Source organism: Atheta coriaria, unplaced genomic scaffold, assembly GCF_025399875.1.
Source record: "Atheta coriaria isolate IRGN ID8LTWV9N9 unplaced genomic scaffold, Caltech_Dcor_3.1 hic_scaffold_4_pilon, whole genome shotgun sequence".
NCBI lineage: Eukaryota > Metazoa > Arthropoda > Insecta > Coleoptera > Staphylinidae > Dalotia > Dalotia coriaria.
Window position 1 is genome coordinate 1,474,947 of NW_027045446.1, and position 26,426 is coordinate 1,501,372.

At 35.7% G+C, this 26,426-nt stretch overlaps 2 protein-coding genes across 5 annotated transcripts; one reads left to right on the forward strand and one right to left on the reverse strand.

Moving 5' to 3' along the window:
- Nucleotides 1-2,768: 2,768 nt before the first annotated feature.
- Crag (DENN domain-containing protein Crag) lies at nucleotides 2,769-9,200 on the forward strand. Of its 4 annotated transcripts, XM_065300568.1 has the most exons (13): nucleotides 2,769-3,087; nucleotides 3,158-3,511; nucleotides 3,767-4,094; nucleotides 4,163-4,505; nucleotides 4,557-4,914; nucleotides 4,971-5,272; nucleotides 5,327-5,711; nucleotides 5,767-6,802; nucleotides 6,858-7,136; nucleotides 7,210-7,308; nucleotides 7,398-8,266; nucleotides 8,338-8,355; nucleotides 8,440-9,200. In XM_065300568.1, the coding sequence occupies exons 2-13, from the start codon at nucleotides 3,211-3,213 to the stop codon at nucleotides 8,895-8,897; spliced, it is 4,776 nt and encodes a 1,591-aa protein (XP_065156640.1). In that variant the 5' UTR covers nucleotides 2,769-3,087; nucleotides 3,158-3,210; the 3' UTR covers nucleotides 8,898-9,200. The 4 variants fall into 4 exon arrangements, with proteins under 4 accessions (XP_065156640.1, XP_065156641.1, XP_065156643.1 ...); XM_065300569.1 differs by lacking the exon at nucleotides 8,338-8,355; XM_065300571.1 differs by lacking the exon at nucleotides 7,210-7,308.
- A 9,112-nt stretch (nucleotides 9,201-18,312) lies between these two features.
- LOC135790547 (acetylcholine receptor subunit alpha-like 1) lies at nucleotides 18,313-22,676 on the reverse strand. Its single transcript, XM_065300781.1, is given in 6 exon segments — nucleotides 18,313-18,851; nucleotides 18,854-19,915; nucleotides 19,975-20,155; nucleotides 20,220-20,374; nucleotides 21,230-21,428; nucleotides 22,512-22,676. Coding segments are annotated over 5 exon segments (1,623 nt in total). The 5' UTR covers nucleotides 21,422-21,428; nucleotides 22,512-22,676; the 3' UTR covers nucleotides 18,313-18,818.
- Nucleotides 22,677-26,426: the final 3,750 nt, after the last annotated feature.

The window sequence follows — 26,426 nt, forward strand, 5'->3', positions numbered from 1 at the left end:
GAACAATACCTAACCAATAAATGTGATTTACTGTTCGCAGCTTTCCAGTTCAATCTCATTTCCTTTTTTTCCCCAGCTTTTATAATTGAGTGCGAATTACACCATACACATGTGTTATTTGGGTTGCATACATCTTCAATTGAGGTTATGTTACTGGACATAACCTTTCACTGGAGAATTTTTATTTATTTTGTGTTTAAATATAATTTTTTCAAAAGAATATTCCGGTTGGTTTAATTATATTCATGACCACTCTTATTATGCGCTTTTTTCAAGAGGAAAAAGACAGGAGTGAAATGAGAATTTTCGAATGTATATTTGGTGCAGGCGCCGGGACAATGAGCGAGAAAAAAAGGCGAACATATTTAGTGCGCTGGTTTATGAATAAGATTTTTCATTACGAGTTTCATCTCGCCGCCTCCGCTGCCGCAGCATCTCTCGGGTTTTGCGGCACGAAGAATTCGCAAGGCGCGCACCACCTCATTACAATAATAATCTGCTAAAATAAACACGAGACGTGCTGGAATACAAAAATGTACAACACTGAAACACTTTTTTTGTATTTTTACACAATTTAAGCGATTTATCACATGTAAGCGAAATTCCAGATTCGGATTGAATCACACGTCCGCGCTGGCCAAACAAACAGAACACGCTTAGTTCACGAAATGAGATATCAATTAATTTGCATTTCTCTCGTAAATTATCGAGTGCTGTTTCGGGCTCACCAAATTGATGAATGAGCTTACTCTGAATTCGTGCTCGACGGGAAAGACAAATGTCATCACATACATACTGAATGCGGAGAGGGTGTGTGCTGGAATGATCAGCAGGTTCATGAAAATCGCAAAATCGTTGCTTCGGAATGCGCCATTGACGCCATTGACGTGCTTTACGAAATAAATTATCCGCATTGGCGTTGAGCGTTAATTATTACCAACGCCCTCTGTGTTTCACACTTCTATCTCTCCAATTTACACTAAAATATCAACAAAATACTAAATTCACATCTAAATAATTTGTCGGTGTTAATTCAGCGTGTCAACAGTGGAAATAGGATTACCGAGTGAAAAGATAAAGCTTGTGTTGAGCGAAAGCTTCACACGCAAAGCTTTCACTCCGGGGGCGGGCCAAAGTGAAGTTTTTAAGCTGGCGCGCGCGTTCACGTAAAAATTTGTCGACGAAATCTTTCACCCTCGGGCATTAATCAGTATTTTAGATTAAAATTTATGGCCTCAAAAGCGGACGGCTTATTGTGCCTGAAACACTGAAATGCCTGAAACGTATGAGAGATCTTTCTAACCAGAAAAACATGTCTGAGCTTTTCGTGAAACACAAACACACAGAGAGAAAAAAAACGCGCGCAGGTAATTGCTGACCCTGAAAGTTTTGTTTTTATTTATTTATGTCATCATAATTCACGTGGATAAAAAAATAAAAACAAATTGAAAGCTTTTAAAGCTCCTGAAGTGAATTAATTAAATTTCTATATGATACGAATCGTTTTTGTGTGTATATTTTTAGCAATACGCCATTTTGTATTGTTTGAAAGTTTGTGAGGTTAAGGTTATGAGCTTTGGGGGTTTCAATTTGTTTTGCTTGCGGTTTTATGGTTCCTAGTTGAAATCTTGGTCCTTCGGGGAACTATTACGCATCCTGGAAAGTTTGCCACAGCTTAAAATTCCGGCAGTGCATAAGTAAACGCCATACATCATTTTCTTTATGGGCTTGCCGCCCCCCGTTATGTGGCGGTTATGCGCTTTCAATTTTAAGAATCTGTTCATTTTTCCCCACAAGTCCCACAAACTTTACAAGCGGCTGCGCTTTAAAATTCATGAGCGCAGTTCATTTCACATTTCCATACACGCGCGGGCGAAAATCCTGCCATCCTGCCATTCTGAGCAAAATTTTTCAGCGGAAATAAAAAAATATATGATTACGACCAGGACCGGTGACGTTCCTCGTTGTATTACATTGCATTACGTTGCATTAACGCTGCGAGTATGCTTTTCCTGCAGCTACGTACGCTGCTGTCGAGGTTTTTTTTCTTTGTTTTAAGTTGCTTTATCCTAATGCGCTGTTTCCTTCAGCAGGATTCGACCTCGGCGTGCATTTACAGCGCCGTCAGTTGGAAATTTCCTTTGATGGTAATGCAACTAAGTAGGATAACGCAATTGTTGGTGTGTGACGTGAAAAAAGGCTCAAGCTTCAACTAAATTAACTATTTATTATTTTCGCCTGTAAAACAATATTAATTACGCGATTTAAACATGTAGGTTTCGCAATAAACATGTAGGTTTCGCAATAAACTAAAAAAACAAACAAGAAATGCGCAGTTTTATATTTTTACTAGAAAAACACATAATTAATTAAAATACAACTGGAAAATGTTGTTTTTATAAATGAAAAACACTAATTGATGTTATTTTTAATTATTTAGGGTTGATTTAATTAAAAAAAAACTAATATTAAACTCAATTATTTTGATTTACACATCCAAAGAATCAAAATTAAGAAGAAAACCGATTTTTATTTACATTTATTCATAAAATCCAAACGTATTTCGATACAATACACAAAAATAAACAAACCAGCGTGTGCAATCGCAAACACAGCGACCAGAGATAAGATTTCTCGGCCTTCTGATAACCAAGAACCGGATAACAAAAATTTATTTCGATTTTGAAACTGCTAGCGCCATCTACCGGCGCAATTTCGCATCTAAGCGCTCAAAATGTCAACAATTGTCATTACTGTCACTACCACACACAAACAATAAATAACTCACTGGCATTTGTATAGTTAATGTTACATGTTGAATTATAATTACACCAAGTGAACATTACACCTGCAGCGTAAAAACACAACAAACCGAATATGCCGTCCGCCCGATGCGTAATTACGTAGAAAGCGAGCGCTCGAAAGCACCTTGGATCACATCAACCGCTGCAAATGTATTATATAAAAAAACAAAACACACGGTTCTAAGAAAGAGAATACGAAAAACACTCGGATAAACTTTCTGTTCGGCTGATGACTCATCTACTTCTATCATTTGCTATCAACTACTTCAATATCTTTGCTCAGGTAAGTCATAATCAAACAGCAAATGTATACAAACTTGTTCAGCGAACAGATGGGAATAATTGTGTTGCAGATTACTATTATGTACAAGATGTGCCTTAAACAGAAGTAATTCAGTACTTAAGCATGGATGAGCGTCGTGTGGCCGACTACTTTGTGGTAGTTGGTCTATCAGAAGAACCAGACATTCTCGATGACACATCATTGTCAGATTCAGCACATTTTAAGAGCGGGTATGATCAGGACCCAATTACAGATATTGGGATTGTTTTTCCATCTTTGAATGAGGTTGTGCCACAAGGGTATGAGGTGATTGAGAGGACACCAAGTGGGTTGAGTGCTGATTTGAATCATGGAAGTCTACGAAGCATTGAGTGTTATTTGTGCTTTCGGAGAGGCAGGGATAAACCACCTTTAGTTGATATTGGTAAGTATTGAAGCATTTTTATTCAAAAAATTAAAAAATGGATAAAAATAAATGATTTATAACCATTTTAAGTTAAATTTTACTCAAATTTGGTTTTATTTGATGTAAAATTAACAAATAATCATATTTTATTGCTATAGTGTTTTATTCCGTGTATATTTATGTATATTTATTAGTTTTAAGTAGTTTTACACAATTATTTCATGTAATAACCTTAAAAAACATGAACATAACCTAGTTTCTGCGCTTTTTTAGGTGTTATGTACGAGGGAAAAGAGTTCCTAATGAAAGATGCTGGAAAAGTTGAAGAAAGTGTCGGTGGTAGAGTAGCCAATGTAAATAATTCGGCTGCATTGACATTCATCACATATCGAAGAGGTTCACCAACGATGCCATGCAACGCACTTGTCGTGACGGACATTTGCGTCGTCATCGCCAGCAAAGGCGAATCCCCGCCGCATGCGTTCTGCTGCATTAACAAAAACCTCAACAAGGGAATCGTCGGCAGTGACGTGTTCCTCTGCTACAAAAAGTCCATGAATCGTTCGCGATTAATCACATACAATCCATCCGTTATTTCCAGGTAAGTGATATCACCTTTAATTCAAACAAATAAAACCGATTAATCTGATTACTTGGTGTTTGTTTTAGGTATCCAATGGGTAATTTGGAACATTTCCCATTCCCAGACTCCGTTCCATTATTCTGTTTGCCAATGGGTGCTACATTAGAAGTGTGGCCTGAAGAAGCAACACAACCCAAGCCTATTTTCAGCACGTTTGTGCTTACAGTTTCCGATGCGAAACACAAAGTCTACGGGTCAGCTGTGACTTTCTACGAGAAATTCGCCGATGATGAGTTGAGTGATGAACAAACCACCAAACTTAACTATGAAAAAGGAAAAGGATTTAACTTACATGCGTCGAAAAGTATTTGTGTGCTTTCCCACTGGCCATTTGCAGACACATTCAGACAGTGGTTATATTTTCTTTATGTAAGTAACTAAAATTAATCCCAGAACAAAATTTATTTCTTTATGTTGTAGAATATGGTTGCAAAAGGTGAAGAACAAGAAATATCTATCGAGAGATATATTGTTCAACTTCTTGATGAAGTACCTTTCCCTGCTCCAAGGACATTACTGCAACTATCAAGTGCAGAACGTGTGATTATGACACAACCTGAAGATTTGCCTCTGCCGCGCAGTGCGGCTGGTTTCAAGGATTTACTCTTCAATCTCGGCGCGGACAATTGTTTGCTCATTTTATTACTGGCACTCACCGAACAAAAGATTTTGATTCATTCACTGCGTCCGGACACGCTCACCGCCGTCGCTGAAGCTCTGTCATCGTTATTATTTCCTTTCAAATGGCAGTGTCCATACATTCCACTTTGTCCACTAGGTTATATTCAACATAACCTATTCTAACCTATAAATAATTTTATTTTTGAATTGTAGGTTTAGTAGAAGTACTTCACGCACCTTTACCGTTTATGATTGGTGTGGATTCACGTTTTTTCGATCTGTATGACCCGCCTCCGGATGTAAGCTGTGTGGATTTGGATACCAATATTATTACAGTCAGCGAAACACAGCGGCATATTTTAAACGTGCGATTATTACCGAAAAAACCAGCGAAGATCCTCAAAACTACCCTTGAACGACTCTATGAGAGTTTGTGTCAAAGTAAAAAGATTGTAGACCCTCCTCCTGACCCGGAATTGGACTTGGAAATAGAATTCCAAAGACGACGACGAGAAGTATAACAACTATTTTGTTACAATGCAAATGATTTATTGTATTTTTATTTGTAGCAAGCTCAAGAGTTGGAAATTCAGGAAGCTTTCCTCAAGTTTATGGCGCTGACGTTGAAAGGGTACAGAAATTTCCTGTTGCCTATTACCAGAGCGCCCACAGTGGGCACAACCGACCCGCAGGCGCTGTTTCAACTCACGGACTTTTTAAAATCCCGGGATAAAAACTATCATAAGTTTTTCACTTTATTGATGCACACACAGATGTTTATTAGGTTTATTGAAGAGAGAAGTTTCGTAGCTGATGGTGATCAAGGCCTAGCGTTCTTTGATGAATGCACTGAGAGATTAGCTCAGGATGATGAAGATATTCGTTTTCTTGAACCTGATATGGTGCATAAAAGTGAGAGGACTGTATTTTTATTACCTCCTGAACCCACAAAAGGTATTTATTACATTTTTATATTTACATTTTATAAATATAAATTGTTTTATTGTAGAAAATTCACAAATTTACACCGAATTCACTTTGAATCCGCTCCTACTGAAAACCACGGGTAAAAAACGTGATCATTTATCTTCACTGTATCAAAACTCAATCCCTGGTTCACCAATGGCTCGCCGAACAAAGCACGAGATAAAATCTGCACAGAAACTCGCGCAGAAGTACGTGAATCAACCAGCGTTATGGGCGAGATGTTTAAGCGGCACCTGTCATACTTTATACTTCATGGCGCTGCCCAGTTTGTTATCATTGAATGTCGGCAGGGAACGTGCTGTGTTACAACAGGCGTACGAATTGTTAGTGAGAGCCACACAACAAAAACTGGCGTGTGATGAAGTCTGTTATCGATTAATGATGCAACTTTGCGGTGAATATTCAAAACCGCTGCTTGCTGTTAAATTATTGCTCTTGATGAAGCGGAATGGGCTTCAACCGAATGCGCTTACATACGGGTTATATAATCGTTGTGTTTTGGAAGCCGAATGGCCCGCACAGAGTAGTTCAAGTCTTTTGCTGTGGAACAAATTGCGTTATGTTGTTTTGGGTGCGGCGAGGTTTCGTAGAGCTGCGAAACGTCGACAGGCAAAACGGCAATCTGTCACAATGGATAGCACTTTAAATTTGTTAGATCCAGGCGATCGGGTTGCTTCGAGATCTTCTTTGGATTCACATGAAGCAGTACCTGTCACTGATGGTGTGTTTGATAAAATCTGCACGCGAGTTGTGAGCATTGTTAAAGGTAGTGCTAGTAATGGTTCCGAACAAACAGATTCGGGTGTTAGTTCAAGAGACACCGAAGGAGATGAAGGAGATTTTCAGGAACCCATTGAAGATATCCATATAACTTTCACTCCGCCAGAAAGTCCCGCGGAATACGTGCGGGTATTATCGAGGAGTGAAAGTGCAGGAGATGCGTTGATCCTTGATAAATTACAACAAAGTAACAAGAAGTGTTCACGCTTGCTACAATTTGAAGAAGAAGATGATGGGGAGAATCAAGATGAAGAAAACGATAAGATTTCAATTACAAAGTAAGCAAAAGCCAATGATATTTCATATTTTTATGATTAACTTTTGTTTTTTTAGGATTTCTCGAATGTTAATCACGGAAAACGATCCTTTGGGTGCATTTGACGATCCACCAACACCTCCACCCATTACACCACCCCCTGAAACCATCAATTTAGCACAGAGTAATCCATTGACGGATGAGCCAATTCTATTCCGGAGTTCTGTGCACAGATCTGCGACTTTTGAAGGAAGTCCACCAGCGCAGAACAAACTGCATCGCTCTGAAACTGTACCTGCTGCAACAGTCGCTTCTAGTTTGGCAAGTTTGGGATCCAGCATCAAAATGAGTTTCGGGTACTTAACATTTTGTTTTTAATAACATAGTTTGCATGGCGCTTGTTTTGCACGTCTTTTGTTTTTATTTTAGTCGTTATTCACCAGCTAGAATTTCTTTGCGCAAATCCGAACTGAACGCTTCAAAATATGTGCCGCAAAATATCATGGATTATGTTTCGAATAATTTTAGGTAAGCACTATTAGCACATGATTATAACAAACGCTTATTTTTATTTATTAATGTTTTATTTTGTTTGCTGCATGTTTTACACAATATAGTCCAAGTAGTATAACTGGAAAAAAGTCCAATGAGCTCATCCAAGGTGGTTTAAGCTCGCTGAAATCCGCTGCGAATACAATGGCGAAGAAACTCGACGAGATTAAAGAAGCGATTTCAACGTCGACGACATCCACGCCCATCAAGGTGCATTCCACCGATCGTTTAGCAGCCGGTGATGTTATCGAACCGGAAGGTGAATCCACAGATGGTAGTGAAGGTGGGGACCGTCAGAGGAAAATATCCGCTGAGTTTGGTAGCTATCGAGGAAGTTACGCAAATCTTCGCGACTTTGAAGATATGCCAGAGTCACTATTTCCAATACCCACCGAATCAACATCATCAAATGATAGCGAAATGGATATTGTAATTGCATCATGCTCAACCTGCCACAATTGTTCATCACTACTCTATGATGAAGAAATAATGGCGAATTGGACTTCGGATGATTCAAATTTGAATTCAATATGTCAAGTATGTCGTGGCTCTACGGTTCCTTTCCTATCGATTAGAATCAAACCGAAAGATGCGGATGCATTGGAAACGTTTAGTATTCCTTATCTTAACCCGCTGGTGTTGCGCAAAGAACTGGAGAATTTGTTTGCGCGTGAGGGTGACTTAAGTCTATCCGAGGCAAAGTTTGTCGAAGAGCATCCGATTATCTACTGGAATTTGGTTTGGGTGTTTGAGCGTATTAACGTGCAGACACACCTGCCGAATTTGTGTTTGAAGAGTCGCAGCGAGAGCAAAACGAGCGTTAATGTTGATAAGAGGGATGAGATTTCAGCAAGCGCATTAGCGGAAGACTCTGGGAACATGCAACCAGTCGAGGAAGGAACTGATCCGCTCACACAGGAACTAGCTATACTTGGTAAGTGATGAATTGATTATTAGATTCACCGCCATCTTATTATCCTGTACCAATGATTTCATCCTTTTAAGCTGTCAAGGATGAGCCACGTAAGTGTTTCCTGATTCGTAATCCTTTTATCCCTCTAATTAATGAGTTCAACTTGTTTACTGATTCGATTTTTGTACGTTTAGAACATTTAGCTGCCTCAGTCAAAGTGTATTGTATGTGGGATGATCCACGTCTACACGGCGATAAACTCCCGTTGTACCTGCTCTATCAGCAACGGGATACTGCATTCGAACAAAACAACTCGACTCGATTCATGCAGGGCGTCATAAGTTCAGTGCACTGTACTGAATTGATGGATCCAATGAAGAAACTGGCGTCGGAACGTCAGAAGACGCAGGAGCAAAAGGAGCGCAACATTTCGATGCCAGGCAATCGGTCCATTTATCGCGAGATTCTGTTCCTTTCGTGCCAAGCTCTCGGCAGGACGCATATTAATATCAATGCGTTCGATAGGGAATATTCGGTTGCGTTTTCCCGTATGCCCGATGGCAACTTGAAGATGTTCGGCCCACAGGATTGTCCGATCAATGCCAAGTCGTTGTATTGCCGTCAGTACTTCAAACCACTCATGTTACCTTAGACAAAACACACCGCACTAAAATTTGTGAGAGAAACATCGATTAATATTACGTTTGTTGTTTATTCATTCGTGGTGATGATTTACGAAGTGATTTTGTGGCCTTTCGATATCGTGGGACGCTCACGTCGTTTAAAGATTTTATCATGTTTAATTGACGATTTTAGATTTAAAAGACACCGGCACGAAACTATTTCTTGAGAGATTTCTTGCTCTGCGTTTCTACTTAAGTTTATGTTAATGTTTTTATTTAGTTGGATTATGATTATAAAGAAATAAATTTGACAACGTTGGTTTAATGGATAAGATTATGGTTGTTTGTTATTAACGGAATGATTACCTTTACAACTTGAGTAATTTCCTCACTCTCCAAATCACTACTAGCAGTGCCCTAAAGTGCCTATCAAAATTAGCGTTATTACAAACTTTATAAAAAATTGAAAACATGGTGCGGAAAACACCCTGTATCTCCTAAACTAATATACTTTCTTCAGGTGTTTTGGCGCCATATTATAGCTCAAGAGACGCTCTTTACGATGAATTTTATTTCAATCCTCTAAACCTTTTAAAAGTGCCCTAAAATGTCCTCCAAAAGTTGATAATTTTGTGGAAATTTAAAAATATGGTGTTTAAAACACCCTGTATCTTCTAAACTAATATGCTTTTTCAAGGTTTTTTGACGCCATTTTATAGTACAAGAGACGCTCTTTCTGATGTCCTTTATTTCAATCTTCTAAACCTATAAGAAGTGCCCTAAAATGCCCTTCAAAAGTTGGCAATTCTATGAAAATTTAAAAACATGGTGTGGAAAATACCCTGTATCTCCTAAACTAATATACTTTCTCTAGGTTTTTTTGACGCTAAGTTATAGTTCGAGAAACGCTCTTTACGGTGTACTTTATTTCAATCCTCTAAACCCTTTAGAAGTGCCCTAAAATGCCCTTCAAAAGTTGGCAATTCTATGAAAATTTAAAAACAAGGTGTGGAAAACACCATGTATCTCCTAAACTAATACACTTTTTCCAGGTGTTTTGACGACATTTTATAGTTCGAGAAACGCTCTTTACGGTGTACTTTATTTCAATTCTCTAAACCTACCAGAAGTGCCCTAAAATGCCCTTCAAAAGTTGGTAATTCTATGAAAATTTCAAAACATGGTGTGGAAAACACCCTGTATCTCCTAAACTAATATACTTTCTCCAGGTTTTTTGACGCCATTTTATAGTTCAAGAGACGCTCTTTCCGATGTTTTTTATTTCAATCCTCTAAACCCTTCAGAAGTGCCACAAAATGTCCTTCAAAAGTTGGCAATTTTTTCATTAAAATCTGAAAATTTTCGTCGCAATTCATAAAATTGGAATAAAAATTAACCGAAAAATTCGGCCCTGTTTTTCAACCAAAAATATTTTAACGCAAAAAGTTTGACCCTGCTCTTCAAGCAAAAATTATTTTAATACATTATTTCAACTTTGAATTTTGGTTGAAAAAAATTTGTAAAAAGTTTGGCCCTGTATTTCAACAAAAAATAATGTTAAAATACAATTTGCATTTCCAATTCAGAATTTAATCTACTTTCAGAATCTGAAAACAAAATTTAAAAATTTCAATTACACTCGCATAGAAACTTAAGAATCAATTACCTCAGGAACTAGAAGAGATAAATAAAAACCAAAAACATTATTATGCTCAGTATGAAATCCTAGGTAAGATAACATTCTAATAATTTCAAATATAACATGTGTCTAAAAAGTTTTCCGCCGCGATTTTCTCGAAAAGTAATAAAGTTAGAAAAAAACTTTCTTCATTTTGTTCATGCCGTGGTAAGGATCTATAAAATGGCAGATTTAGTTTTTCCATTTTCCAAAGTTGACCAAAGGCCACTCAAAAACATCAAGAGGTTACACTTGACTCTTTTTGGAGTCAAAAATTTTTTTTAAAGCTAGAAGAAAATGGAAAACTCTAATCGATTGAGTTTTCCAAGGGGATGAAAGATATCAAGTCAGTTTTCCGATAACATCATTATTTCGGAAAATTAGTGGTAAATTAAAAACTGATCAAATAAAACCACCTCTCCAATTTTCCCCAAACTTTCCAAGCTGATGAAAAACAATGCTAGGAATCCCCTAATCCAGGTTTGGTTGCGCTATCTTAATTAGTTTTCAAGTTACAGACCATTTTTAATTATTACATAAGTGTTGCTAACTGTAAATTTTAACATGCTATATAATGTAAAATGCAATTTTACATACGAATATGAAAACCGTTTTTCTCAATCTATAATGGATTTCAAGATATCAAAACGCTTTGCTTTAGAACAAAATTTTATTAAGATAAAGTGTGATTCTACCCATGTTCTTCAATATTCTGTAATAAACAAGTCAAATTTTCAATTTTTATTTTTTGCTTGGGGAATGATGGAGAAAACGAATAAACCAGTTTTTCATACTTATCTTGAAAACCATTAGAGATAATGAAAAACGGTTTTCATATTCGTATGTAGAATTAAATTTTACATTATATTGCATGTTAAAATTTACAGTTAGCAACACTTATGTAATAATTAAAAATGGTCTGTAACTTGTAAACTAATTAAGATAGGGCAACCAAACCTGGATTAGTAGATTCCGTGCATTGTTTTTCATCAGTTTGGAAAGTTTGGGAAATATTGGGGAGGTGGTTTTATTTGATCAGTTTTTAATTTACCACTAATTTTCCGAAATAATGATGTTATCGGAAAACAGACTTGATACCTTTCATCCCCTTGGAAAACTCAATCGATTAGCGTTTTCCATTTTCTTCTAGCTTTAAAAAAAAATTTTGACTCCAAAAAGAGTCAAGTGTAACCTCTTGATGTTTTTGAGTGGCCTTTGGTCAACTTTGGAAAATGGAAAAACTAAATCTGCCATTTTATAGATCCTTACTACGGCATGAACAAAATGAAGAAAGTTCTTTTCTAACTTTATTACTTTCCGAGAAAATTGCGGCGGAAAACTTTTTAGGCACATGTTATATTTCAAATTATTAGAATGTTATCTTACCTAGGATTTCATACTGAGCCTAATAATGTTTTTGGTTTTTATTTATCTCTTCTAGTTCCCGAGATAATTGCTTCCCGAGTTTCTTTGCGAGTGTAATTGAAATTTTTAAATTTTGTTTTCAGATTCTGAAAGTAGATTAAATTCTGAATTGGAACTGCAAATTGTATTTTAACTTTATTTTTTGTTGAAATACAGGGCCAAACTTTTTTACAAATTTTTTCAACAAAAATTCAAAGTTGAAATAATGTACAAAAATAATTTTTGCTTGAAGAGCAGGGTCAAACTTTTGCGCTAAAATATTTTTGGTTAAAAACAGGGCCGAATTTTTCGGTTAATTTTATTCCAATTCTATGAATTACGACGAAAATTTTCAGATTTTATGAAAAAATTGCCAACTTTTGAAGGACATTTTAGGGCACTTCTAAAGGGTTTAGAGGATTGAAATAAAATACATCGTAAAGAGCGTCTCTTGAACTATAAAATGGCGTCAAAAACCTGGAGAAAGTATATTAGTTTAGGAGATACAGGGTGTTTTCCACACCATGTTTTTTAATTTTCACAAAATTGCCAACTTTTGAAGGACATTTTAGGCACTTCTAAAGGGTTTAGAGGATTGAAATAAAATACATCGTAAAGAGCGTCTCTTGAACTATAAAATGGCGTCAAAAACCTGGAAAAAGTGTATTAGTTTAAGAGATACAGGGTGTTTTGCACACCATGTTTTTACATTTTCATAGAATTGCCAACTTTTGAAGGGCATTTTATTGCACTTCTGATAGGTTTAGAGGATTGAAATAAAGTGCATCGTAAAGAGTGTTTCTTGAGCTATAATTTGGCGTCAAGAAACCTGGAGAAAGTATAGTAGTTTAGGAGATACAGGGTGTTTTACACACCATGTTTTTAAATTTTCATAGAATTGCCAACTTTTGAAGGGCCTTTAGGGCACTTCTAATAAGTTTAGAGGATTAAAATAAAATGCATCGTAAAGAGCGTCTCTTGGACTATAATATGGCGTTAAAAACCTGGAAAAAGTATATTAGTTTAGTAGATACAGGGTGTTTTCCACGCCATGTTTTTAAATTTTCATAGAATTGTCAACTTTTAAAGGGTATTTTAGGGCACTTCTAAAAGACTTAGAGGATTGAAATAAAATTCGTCGCAAAGAGCGTCTCCTGGGTCATAAAATGGCTTTAAAAACCTGGAAAAGTATATTAGATTAGAAGATACAGGGTGTTTCCACACCGTGTTTTTAAATTTTCATAGAATTGCCAACTTTTGAAGTATAGTTTAGAGCACTTCTGGAAGGGTTAGGATATTGGAAAGATATGCATCGTGTAGAGGAACTCTCGAACTTAAAATGGCGGTAAGAAACTCTAAAAAGTCAAATAGTTCACGAGATGCAGGGTGTTTTCTACACTTTGTTTTTAATTTTTCTGAAAATTTACAGAAGTGCTAGATGGTTGAAAAATAGGCTTTGTGTAGAAAGCATTTTACATTCACATTGCAATATAAAATCCAAAAACTTAATTAGTTCACGAGATACAGGGTGTTTTCCACGCCATATTTACAAATTTTGTGAAAATGTTACTTTCTAAAAATCATTTTAGAGCATTTTTAGAATGGCAAGGGGTTGCAAATGTATGCATCGTGTAGGGAAGCTCTCTAACTCTAACATAGAGGTAGAAAACTTAAAAAGTCAATTAGTTCGCAAGATACCGGGTGTTATTTTGCAAACCATAAACAAAACGACATTTTTCCATAGTACGATAAATTTCTGGCAAAAGTAACCTGCCGAAACCAGGGATTGAACCAACTGAGCTATTTTGGCTTATTGACAAACTATTATTGCAATTGTACTAGACAAATCATTGTTTTTATACAAATAAAAAATTTCTAATTCAAAAATACATTTTAAATCAAAGACAGTCGAATTATTTTGGAGTGATACAGGATGGCAGAATGGTACAGCATGCTTTTAAATTATTTAAGAAATGTCAACTTTTAAAAGTCATTTTAGGGCACTTCCAAGGGGTTTTGAGGGTTTAATCAATCTATAAACAGAATAACAGAATTTTTATAGGTTCTGCTATTCAGTTCTTTCACTCACACATCACAAACATGCACGACTGAATAAACAAATAGTAGAATTTAAATAGTACTTTTAAGGCCATTCCGAGATGTCGCTAGAATGTCCGTTTTAACTAAAAATATTCCCGCGGGTTTCTCATATCGTTGTTGTAATGTTTTGTAAGCATTGGCTATCGCAGCGGCGAATTTTATCAACTCACGTCCACTTTATCTCATTTCACGCTTGAAATGTCACGTGAATCAATTAAAAACAAATAAAAGAATAGTATACTTTAACACTGTTATTATTTTATTAATAAATTAACAGTATGTGGCTTGGATAATAAATAAAAACACCAAGTTAGCGATAAAATTAATGTTAAATGCAAAAAATTTATTTCGTTCGTTCGTTCGATAAAAGTACGTTACTAATAGCAACAATTCTACAGTCAGTACTTATTATTCAATTAATATTTCAATCAAATGAAAACAGCTTATCATCCTCATCCTCACATTAATAATAATAATATTTATAATATTTATAATATTTGAGAGTAAACTCAACTCACAATTATAGTTATAATCAATAGTGTCCATTTTGTCCATTTCGTTATTTTTCCAATAGTTTATCCATAACAAAAACAAGTTCTATTTAATAATGAGTATCATCGCTATCGCATTACTACATGGAGTATTGTTCCTTTATAAGGTCGAACTTTGTTCGTACCATTCGTGTTTAATCATCAATTACGCCAGCCACATCTTCGTTAACAATTAACATCTATTATTGAAGTGAAAACTTCTTTCGAATCGTTGTGATTTCAAAATTAATGAAACAACACTAAAAAGAAACAAACGTATTCGTTTATATGGTTTAACCTGCGAGAGAATAACAGGACACAAATATAGAGTGTTTCCTATTATCTTCGTCTTCTCCTTGTGCGATGCTTCGTAGCTTGCCACAAGCCATTTGATTCTGAATATCTTTTAAATATACTATACTAACGTTTTTCTAGTTCCTATCACTTTCAAATCGTTGAAAAAAATTATCAAGCACAATTTTATCTCTCAGATTTTCATTTTAACTATCCCATCTTATAGAGAAGAGTCCGTAGATTAAGACGCTGCGATCGGATCTTAATTATCTCTTTTAGTTTACGAGATATTCGCGATTGAACAAAATGGGCAAAAATTGATAAATGTCACTTTTTAGCACTTTTAGTCGCGTTTTTCGACCTTTACTGTAGGTAATATAATTATTTTATATTTTTATCTGAAAGAGAATCTTCCAATCTTTCATAATCAACGATTCGTTGGTAGCTATCGCTTTTAGTTTAAGAGATCTTAATTATCAAAAATCGTCAAAAAAAAAGTATCAAGCACCCCCCCTTGGCAATTTTTTTCTTAAGAATTAAAATTTTATCTCTCAGATTTCCGTTTAAACTAGCCTATCTTATAGAGAAGAGTCCGTAGATTAAGATGCTGCGATCGGATCTTAATTATCTCTTTTAGTTTACGAGATATTCGCGATTGAATAAAATGGGAAAAAATTGATAAATGTCACTTTTTAGCACTTTTAGTCGCGTTTTTCGACCTTTTACTGTAGGAAATATAATTATTTTATACCTTTATCTGATAGAGAATTTTCAAATCTTTCAGAATCAGCAGTTCGTTGGTTGCTATCTCTTTTAGTTTAAAAGATATTAATTATCAAAAATCGTCAAAAAAAAGTATCAAGCACCCCCCCTTGGCAATTTTTTTCTTAAAAATTAAAATTTCATCTCTCAGATTTCCGTTTTAAATAGCCTATCTTATAGAGAAGAGTCCGTAGATTAAGATGCTGCGATCGGATCTTAATTATCTCTTTTAGTTTACGAGATATTCGCGATTGAATAAAATGGGAAAAAATTGATAAATGTCAGTTTTTAGCACTTTTAGTCGCGTTTTTCGACCTTGTACTGTAGGAGATATAATTATTTTATATTTTTATCTGATAGAGAATTTTCCAATCTTTCAGAATCAGCGATTCGTTGGTTGCTATCTCTGTTAGTTTAAGAGATATTAATTATCAAAAATGGTCGAAAAAAAGTATCAAGCACCCCCCCCTTGGCAATTTTTTCTTAAGAATGAAAATTTCATCTCTCAGATTTCCGTTTTAAATAGCCTATCTTATAGAGAAGAGTATGTAGATTAAGACGCTGCGATCGGATCTTAATTATCTCTTTTAGTTTACGAGATATTCGCGATTGAATAAAATGGGCAAAAATTGATAAATGTCACTTTTAGCACTTTTAGTCGCGTTTTTCGACCTTGTACTGTAGGAAATATAATTATTTTATATTTTTATCTGATAGAGAATTTTCCAATCTTTCAGAATCAGCGATTCGTTGGTTGCTATCTCTGTTAGTTTAAGAGATATTAATTATCAAAAATCGTCTAAATAAAGTATCATAATAATAAACTATAATATGGGAATAAAAATTTCAAATTAAGTAAGTAGTTATTGATCTATTAACATAATAACAGAATTATAGTATCTCTCATTCAGTACGTTCACTCACACATCACAAACATGCACGATTGAATAAACAAATGGTAGAATTTAAATAGTACTTTTAAGGCCATTCCGAGATGTCGCTAGAATGTCCGTTTTAACTAAAAATATTCCCGCGGGTTTCTCATATCGTTGTTGTAATGTTTTGTAAGCATTGGCTATCGCAGCAGCGGATTTTATCAACTCACGTCCACTGTATCTCATTTCACGCTTGAAATTTCATGCAAATCTGTTTAAACTTATAAAAGTAAAGAGTATGTGAATGAATCTACTATTTTATTATAATTAAACACATTATATGTGATTTGCGCTTTGTCACTAACCAAAGAGCAGTTTTTATCAATTTATATTCACTTTATCTTATTTTACGCCTGAAATTAAATCATAAAAGTAGAAAATATTTAAATAATTTGTTTAATCTTATGATAAATTAACAAATATAATGTAATATATAATTCATTACTATGTAGTATGTATGTTTGATTTCTCGAGTTCAATTTAATAATGCAGTTTACTGAAATCCCTGTCATTGGGAGCGATTACAGGTAGACGGCTGCCTTACCATTCAATTCTAGGTACACTCGCTTATCAAATACCCGATTCAATAACATAAGCAGACGACTTTAAACTGAAGTCTTTAAATCTTTCCGAGATGTCGCTAGAATGTTCATTTCAACAAAAATATTCGTGCGAGTTTATCATATTGTTGTTGCAATGTTTTGTAAACACTGGCTATCGCAACAGCGGATTTTATCAACTCACGCTTGAGATGTCACGTGAATCAATTCTAAATAATAAAAGTAAAGAATATGTAAACGAATCTACTATTATATCATAATTAAACTCATTATATGTGATTTGCGCTGTGTCACTAACCAAATAGCAATTTTATCAATTTATATTGACTTTATAAAATATATAATGTAAATAATATAATCTATAACTATCCACGCTTGATATATCGAGTTCAATTTAATAATGCTGCTCATTGAAATCCGTGTCCTTGCGAGCAATTACAGGTAGACCCGATTCAATAACATAAGCAGACGATTTCAAACAGAAGTCTTAAAATCTTTATCATATTGTTGTGGCAATGTTTTGTAAACACTGGCTATCGCAACAGCGGATTTTATCAACTCACGCTTGAGATGTCACGTGAATCAATTCTAAATAATAAAAGTAAAGAATATGTAAACGAATCTACTATTATATCATAAATTAATTCATTATATGTGATTTGCGCTCTGTCACTATCCCAATAGTAGCTTTTATCAATTTACATTGATTTTATCTTATTTTACGCTTGTACTAAATATTTAAATAAATCATCTAGTTTTTTTTAATTAATTTATAGATGTTCAATTTAATAATGTTGTTCAATGAAATCCGTGTCCTTGCGAGCGATTACAGGTAGACGGCAGAATCGCCATTCAATTCTTTATATGCTCACTTATCAAATACACGATTCAATAACAAGATTCAAACGGAACTCTTAAAATCATTCTGAGATGTCGCTAAAATGTCCGTTTCAACTAAAAATATTCCCGCAAGTTTCTCATATCATTGTTGCAATGTTTTGTAAACATTAGCTATCGCAGCAGCGAATGTTATCAACTCACGTCCATTGTATCTCATTTCACGTTGGAAATGTCACGTGAATCAATTAAAAACAAATAAAAGTATAGTATACTTTAACAATGTTATTATTTTAATGATAAATTAACAGTATGAGGCTTGGATATGAAATAAAAACACCAAGTTAGCGATAAAATTAATGTTAAATGCAAAAAATTTATTTCGTTCGTTCGTTCGATAAAAGTACGTTACTAATAGCAACAATTCTACAGTCAGTACTTATTATTCAATTAATATTTCGATCAAATGAAAACAGCTTATCATCATCATCCTCACAGTAATAATCATAATAATAATATTTGAGAGTAAACACAACTCACAATTATAGTTATAATCAATAGTGTCCATTTTGTCCATTTCGTTATTTTTCCAATAGTTTATCCATAACAAAAACAAGTTCTATGTAATAATGATTATCATCGTTATCGCATTACAATATGGAGTATTGTTCCTTTATAATGTCCATCTGCGCCTCGCCGCGAACTTTGTTCGTACCATTCGTGTTTAATCATCAATTACGCCAGCAACATCTTCGTTAACAATTAACATTTATTATTAACATTTTGGAAGTACTCAATTATCCGTCGTGTACGTTTCAATACGCTTATTATCCATTCAGTTTATTAATTCTTACAATTCTTCCGGTACCATTCTGAGCAATGCCAATTTTTCTTGGCCACTTTTGAGATTTGAATATCGATTGGTTTTGCCGTGTCGTAGAGCGAGGGCGCTTTGAAGATAATCATCCCCGTTCCGATAACGCATGCAAGCGCGAATATCCACAAGAAGAGTCGATCCAGCACCATCGCGACGTACTTCCAGTCTTCCTCGACATTCTCGAACTTGTCTTTGTTCTTGACGTGTTGAGCAATGAACTTGGCGTCCGCAAGGGTCTTCTCCATATCCTGCAGCCCAAATTTATCGAAGGTTGGGCTCACATCACTGATGCCTTCCATTGTATTGGTGCGGCAGGTGGCAGGACTGTAGAGATCTTCATCGGCGCCGGACAATGGCAGCGGTGGGAATGGTGCCTCACCAAAACAAGGCCTCATTACATCTCCAGGTGGAGGCAGGCCAAGATCAAACGCATCAAAGGATTTACATTTATCCAACATTGACGGCACATGGATAACATCAGTGAGCACGCTTTCTGTTTGTTTGTCTTCTTCTTCATCCTTTTCAGGTCTTTCAATGAAGAGAAACTTTGGTAGAAAACCAATGAAGATTACCTTTACCCAAGGTGCTAGTTTATGGGTGACTGGTGACCGGAAGTTGACGTTGAGCACAGCAATGGTGATTACTACTGAGAGGGTGCACAGCAGCATGGTGAAGAGAAGGTACTTCCCTAATAATGGTACAGTGATTGAAGTAGGTGGGATAATCTCAACGAGAAGCAAGAAGAACACGGTTAGTGAAAGAAGAATGGAAATGGAGAGTGACACCTTCTCGCCGGAGTCAGAGGGTAGGTAGAATACCAGAATAGAAAGAAAGGAGATACCCACACAAGGAATTATTAGATTCACCGTGTAGAAGAGTGTCTTTCTTCGTAGGGTTATGTTGAAGATGATGTCCGGATAGGGTTCCTCACAGCAACTGTAGAACTTCTCGTTGCGTACTGCTGGTACCCGCATGATGTCCCATTCTACTGATATGTAGTAGTCCTGTAAGTCTATGCCTACGTCTATGTCGTTTGAATCTTTTGTTTGTGATAGATGTCGCAGATCAACCTTTAAAACAACAAATTGGTTACCTTTTAACCTCAAAATTTGAGGAGGAAAATACTTACCATGTAACCATCATAGGTCCAGGACCCGAACTTCATGAAACACGTTTGCTCATCAAACGGGAAATATTCTACGTCAATTTCGCAGAAAGACTTGTAGATGGCCGGAGGTTTCCACATCACTTTTCCGGTATGATGTAGTATTGCTTTGGTCATTATTGTGACTTCGTAATTACCATCAGCGCTAAACACAGAAAAAGTTACAGAATCAGATCAAGATGACTTAGAAAACAAGCAAAGATGTTTACTTATTGTAAAGGACAATATCCGGAAGCCAAATGTGTTCGGATGGCACATGCAGGGTTTCAACCCCGCCGTAATCTTCGGGATTCCATTTGAGTTTGTAGTCGTTCCATTCCTGCTCCACCCAGACATTCGTCGTCATGATTTGATTCTTTAAATTCTGAAAAGCCAAACGCAGCATGTATTTTAGAATAACTGACCTTTGACTCAGATTCTGGTGATTCTGGAAATTTTCAATTGTTCATCATTCATTCATGCCCTTCATAGCAATCAAACAAAACCAGAACCCGAATCGATAAAACAAACTCGCCAACTTTCCGAATTTCAATTTAAACTTTGTCCTACTAATGGAATTCCTTCAAGTCGTGGCAAAGTTGTGTATTCATTAATTTCGTAAAATCAGAAGCGAAAATATTTAAGGTTTGAATTTGAGGTTGATGCAATATTTGAACTGGGTCGCAGTCAAAGGTCTGAATACAACAGGTATAAGCGGTTTTGAGCGACGCCGCCATAATTAGGGTGAGGCATTTTGCGTAATTTGGCTTCGCCTCAAAGACAACTCATTATGCTGGCGAATCGGCGACTTCCAGATTAACATCGCCAAAGGAGGAAGTCTAATTTCGTCGTCTGCCTCACATTCGACACAAAGCAACCAGAGCACAGCAACCAGATGATGAAATGATTCCGCTTGGGTGCGTACCTAATCGAAATTGACTTGACTTGCTCTGCATTCAATAATTCATAATTGACAAACCAACAAAATACAAAAAAACAAAAAAAATACACAAAGGTGAAAGAATGACAACTTAATTTAATAACACGCCGTCATCATGACTTTCACAACGTTACTCTGTGAGCTTCGACAGCGAACGACAAATTTATAAATTTTAATTCGAGGCGAGAAGCCGATAAACGACCTTGTCAACTCACATCTCACCGACTGGTCCATTGAACCGTTAAGAAATCAATAGGGCGCGTTATATTTTAACAAAATGTTTAAAAATGCTTTCCTTACCACATCGATGAGTTGCGACAACTTAAGACCCATCTTGACCGTGAGCCGGTCAGAGTTGTTGCCCACGGGCCGGATGAGACGATTGTAGTTCGACAGGAGATCATCGTAGAGCCGCTTCGCGTCCGGATTGCAGTTGATCGATGGGATGCTCCCCAAACCGAGTATGAACCACGTGAGCAGTAGCTCCATCATTTATGTCCTGCGAATATATGCAAATCACATGGATCACACAAAAGCATTAGATGACAAATGACGCGCTTGTTCATTGAATGATTTATGAAATGCCTTAGCAAACAATACAAGCCACTCCGCATTCGAGGTGTGATTTAATTAATTCACGAATCTCAAGAGACACCAAAAGAGCATCTTTTAGTTATTTGGAAATAGGGGATGTTATAGTTTCCCCCCACAGGGGTGCAACGCCGTTTTATCAACAGCGGAAGTGATTAATACACGAACCGGCAATCGGGTTTTGATTGATGCTTCCGCCATCACCGTCGCTAGAGGTAAAACGTTTTCCGATTTCAATTTTACTACTTCACTACTTCACAAGTACATAAACATTAATAATAACAAGTCATAATCTATTTTCGGTTGTATCTAGAGAAGAAAAGGCAAAAGGACAAAAAGTTTGTTGAAAAGTTTGTGTTGTGTGCCTTTCAGGACCTCGGAAACTTTGTCTTCGTTTATTAAGCGCGCCTCGATAAATTAATTAAAACTTCTAAATGGTTTTTGTCCCGAAACGTTTGTCACATTTCAGATGGATATTTTTTTTTGGTTGTTACATCTTAAAAGTGAGCACTTAAAAGTTTCCGAAATAAATATGCAGATAGTATGTAGCTAATCCACTTGAATTCGGCTGACGGAGGGCGAAACATTCAATACTCGTTCAATATTTATTCGTTTTTGTTGCTTGCGGCCGCGCGCTGTAAAAAGGGGGCAGGTCCTTGAAACACTCACCAGGATTCATCAGTTTCACCACTCCTCCTTTGTCTCTTTTCAGGATTTTTTTCTGAGTGCAAAAAGTCTTTTGATGTGAGTTTTAGTCGCGAAAAATTAGCATATTTTTAAAAGGCTAATTTTTTCCAAGCTTTTGATGATTTTTTTTTCATCCTTTTTAGTTTAAAATGAGAATAAAACGCGTTTTAGAAAAAATATAATCCTGTTTGTATTATAATGTCTTTTATGTACGAGTAGAAGGCCTAACGCAGTGAACGCCCACTTTTCCGCAACTGATACCAGCGCGACCGGAAAATCAGAATTAAAGATAAATATGTGTTACCTTTTTACATGCTTATTAAGCTGGTAGAACCATGGTCTAGGTCTTCACATAACTCCACTATCGACACCATAATCTTGGTAAAAGTGGTGCGTGTGCGAAAAGTTTAGAAACAACGGACGCGAGCGGGCTGGCTGGGGCGGACGGGCCGGGGACGCTTCAGCATCCCTGGCTACTACTGGGGTGCAGCATCCGCGGCGCCCGCCGACGCCGCCACTCGTGCCGCCGCCCGATGCCCGCCGAGGGCGGACGAACGCAGCGAGTCAATAACGCCGACGAGCAACGAGAACGCACTCTGCCACACTTTGTGTGTGTTTGGGGGTGGAGGCCGGGGGCAGTGGGTTTCACATCTCCCAGAAGCAACGGCGGCGGCTATGCGACAGCAGCCAGATGAATGAAACTAATATTTCCCGTTGGTTACACCAAATCGTTCCGCTGCGGCTGACTCGCCTTTTTTGATGGCATCCTCATTAATTCATATCACTCCAGTGTCATCCCGACCATGGTTTTTATCAATTTTATCATTAACCATACTTGCGAAATTGAATTACACAAATTACACCAACTAATCATTTGTTTCAGTTATTTTTTCACAGTTTTAACCGGTGTTAATATCATAAGTAAATTAATTAACACTTTACTTGACTTAAGTTAAGTCGTCTTAACTTTTTTTTTTTCTTTTCGTTTACTCATAGTCTAAGTTAGTTTCTTTTTGTGTTTGTTTGTGATTCCCAATATGCGTTTTGTGGTTTTATTGCTGCTGCTCGCTTTGTTAATGTCGCAAATAAATTCGCTGCGCCGCAAGAGATACGTTGCTTTCCCCGAGGGTGCCACGATGTCTGTAAGCAATTTTACAAATTTTATTTTTCGTCTTTTCCACTTCACAAAATCTGACCGTATAAATAAAATATTCCGCTTGGATCACACAAACAGGTCGCGGTTTGTATGACGACAAACACAATCGCGCATCCCATGCAGATTTTCAGCGAAGGTCTCAATTGGGGTTTATCGTTTGACCTTCCTAACAACACTGCGATTTTAGATGATTTTAAATCACCTGGGTTTGTTGCCAGGAGAAGACGTAGGCGTGATTTGTATCAAAAGATGGAAGTTATGATGGATTCGTAAGTTACAGTTATAAATTCTAAGATTAAATAAAATTCTGTAACTTTGGGTAATTACAGAATGGGTTATAATGGTAGGGATTGTATTCTGAAAGCCCTATGTGAAGCTGGCGGGTTGTTTAATCAAGGAAGTAATGGTCTTGTGCAGAAAATCCTAAGAATTGTATTTGGGTAAACAAATTTATTTAGATGTAGAATTTTATTTGTATTTATTGAACTTTATAGCTTTCCAATAGAAGAAATTATGAAACATGAACCAAATGACCATAAAGACTATAGAGATGCCAGGATTTCTGGACAAAATGTCTCTGACCTCGATGAATGTGCCGTTAGATACTCAGAATGTACGTTTTCTTTAATTGACATGGCACTTGGACTCTACACTCAGAATATTCCATCGTTAATTTAATTAGATCTATTATTATAATTGTTTTCATAAATTGTTTAATTTCGGGAAACTATAAAATTTGCAAATAACAAAACTGCATAATTTTGTTACGTTATGTTAGAATCTGGAGCATTTGTAAATTATCCTCTTCTTGTTTTTGCAAAAGTGTTAATTGCTAAAGCCAACTAATTATGTGACATGTCATAATATATTTCTTGTCATTCTAAGTTTATCTTTACAGCCTTAGAGTTGCATTCAGTTGTCTTAGAAATGAGTCTAAGACTTTCATTATTGTTTTTGGTTTTATTAGTCTTAGAAATTAATTCAGAATTGATTCGTAGTCGTCGTAAAAGATATGTAGCATTTCCAGCCGGTGCCACGTTCTCGGTGAGATTCAACTTTAGAATTAATGCATAATAAATAAAAAGTTTGAATAATTTTATTTAGGTAGCGTTTTGTATGACAGAACAAGCCATTATAAACCCTCATGAAATATTCTCACAAGGCATAAACTGGGGCATGGCTTTTGATTTACCAAACAATACAGTAGTTCTCAAAAACTACAAAACTCTAGGAGGATTTAGACGTAGAAATCGCAACAGAAGAGACATATATCAAAAAATGGAACTTATTATGGATTCGTAAACAAAAGAAAAATCTTTTCCTTTAAAAAACATAATAAATTAAAATATGAATGTTTCAGAATGGGCTACCATGGAAAAGAATGTATTCTAAAAGCTTTATGTGAAACAGGAGTTTTGTTTAATCAAAAATGTGAAAGTTTTGTAGAAAAAATCATCAGAATAATATTTCGGTATTGTATTTTAAATATTTTTAATAACATCATATAAAATAAAATCTACATTATATTTTTGTATTCTACAGAATTCCTATAAGACCAATTCTGAATCTGGAACCAGAGGAACATTGCCACTATCAAGATGCTCATCTTTTAGGGAGAGGATTATCTGATCCGGATGAGTGTTCCGATAGGTACTCCAAATGTACATTTTCATTGATCGACCTGGCACTTGGATTCTACACTCAGAATATCCCATCTTTATTCTGATATTCAAAATATTCCAGTTTAAAAATAAGATTTTTGTATCACTTGTTATAGTTTACATTTTAAAGTGTCAACTTATATTAATTTTTGTTTGTATAGTGTTAAGATTTAAAGTAAACTGCTTATGTGTCCCTTAATTAGCACCAAGCTCAAGATTACTGCTTGAATTCTGCGTACTGTTCAGTTTTCTTACAGTTACGGTTTATATAACTCGTAAATAATTTTGTCGATATGCGTTTTGCCAATTTTTGTTTTTATTTGTTAATATTGGAGTTGTTTATATATAAAATAAATTCTAAGACTGTGGGATCTAACCTAAAACGACAAAAAAGATATTTAGCTTTTCCCGAAGGTGCAACTTTATCAGTAAGCTAAATTCTGTATCTGAATATTTTACATTTTTTACTTAAAATAATTTATTTGTAGATTGCTCTTTGTATGACTGCTCAGACCTTTCTATTTCCTACTGAATTCTTCACAGAGGCCATAAACTGGGGAATATCTTATGATTTACCAAATGCCACTTCAATTATAGAAGATTTCAGAACACCAGGTGGATTTGTTCGTAAAAGACGCAGCAGACGTGATTTATATAAAAAAATGGAACTTATTATGGATTCGTAATTATTTCCTATTTGTTTTCTTTCAATTTTTTACATTCTAAATCACTTCTTATTACAGAATGGGCTACAATGGTAAAGATTGCATCTTGAAAGCCCTCTGTGAAACTGCCACTATATTCAATCAAAGAAAAAGAAGTTTTCTGGAAGAAGTTTTGGGAATCATTTTTGGGTAAACCAATAACTATTTCTAAAAGTGATTTTGTTTAATTTAAATTTTATAGATTTCCAACCCAGGAAATTCTAAGTCATGAACCAAATGACCACAGGAGTTACAGAGATGCCCATATTAAAGGACAACAATTATTTGATATAGAAAAGTGTTCAGAACTTTATTCTAAGTGTACATTTTCATTGGTAGATATGGCACTAGGACTGTATTCGTAATTCTCTAATTAACCTTAAGTAAACTTAACTTAATTAGCACTACACAAATAAACAAAGTCTCCTTTGTGCATTCTAACCAATTCCATTCTTATTCTGTCAAAAACAACGTTGAAAGATGTATACAAAAATAATTCTACAATCAATTCTAATGTTAGTAATAATATCACCTATAATTTCTAAAACTCCAACTCGCCATAAAAGATATATTGCATTTCCTGAAGGAGCTTCCCTATCAGTAAGTAAATTAAAATTCTACACCTAAATATTACTTTAAATATCTATCATTGTATTCCAGATTGCGATTTGTATGACGTCACAGGCAATCATACGACC

Bases quoted from the DNA above. Each gene is read 5' to 3' on its own strand.
- Crag (XM_065300568.1), top strand. From the start codon at position 3,211: ATGGATGAGCGTCGTGTGGCCGACTACTTTGTGGTAGTTGGTCTATCA. The intron at 4,095-4,162 runs GTAAGTGATATC...TGTTTGTTTTAG, and splicing joins AATCCATCCGTTATTTCCAG to GTATCCAATGGGTAATTTGG. The intron at 7,137-7,209 runs GTACTTAACATT...TTTTTATTTTAG, and splicing joins AGCATCAAAATGAGTTTCGG to TCGTTATTCACCAGCTAGAA.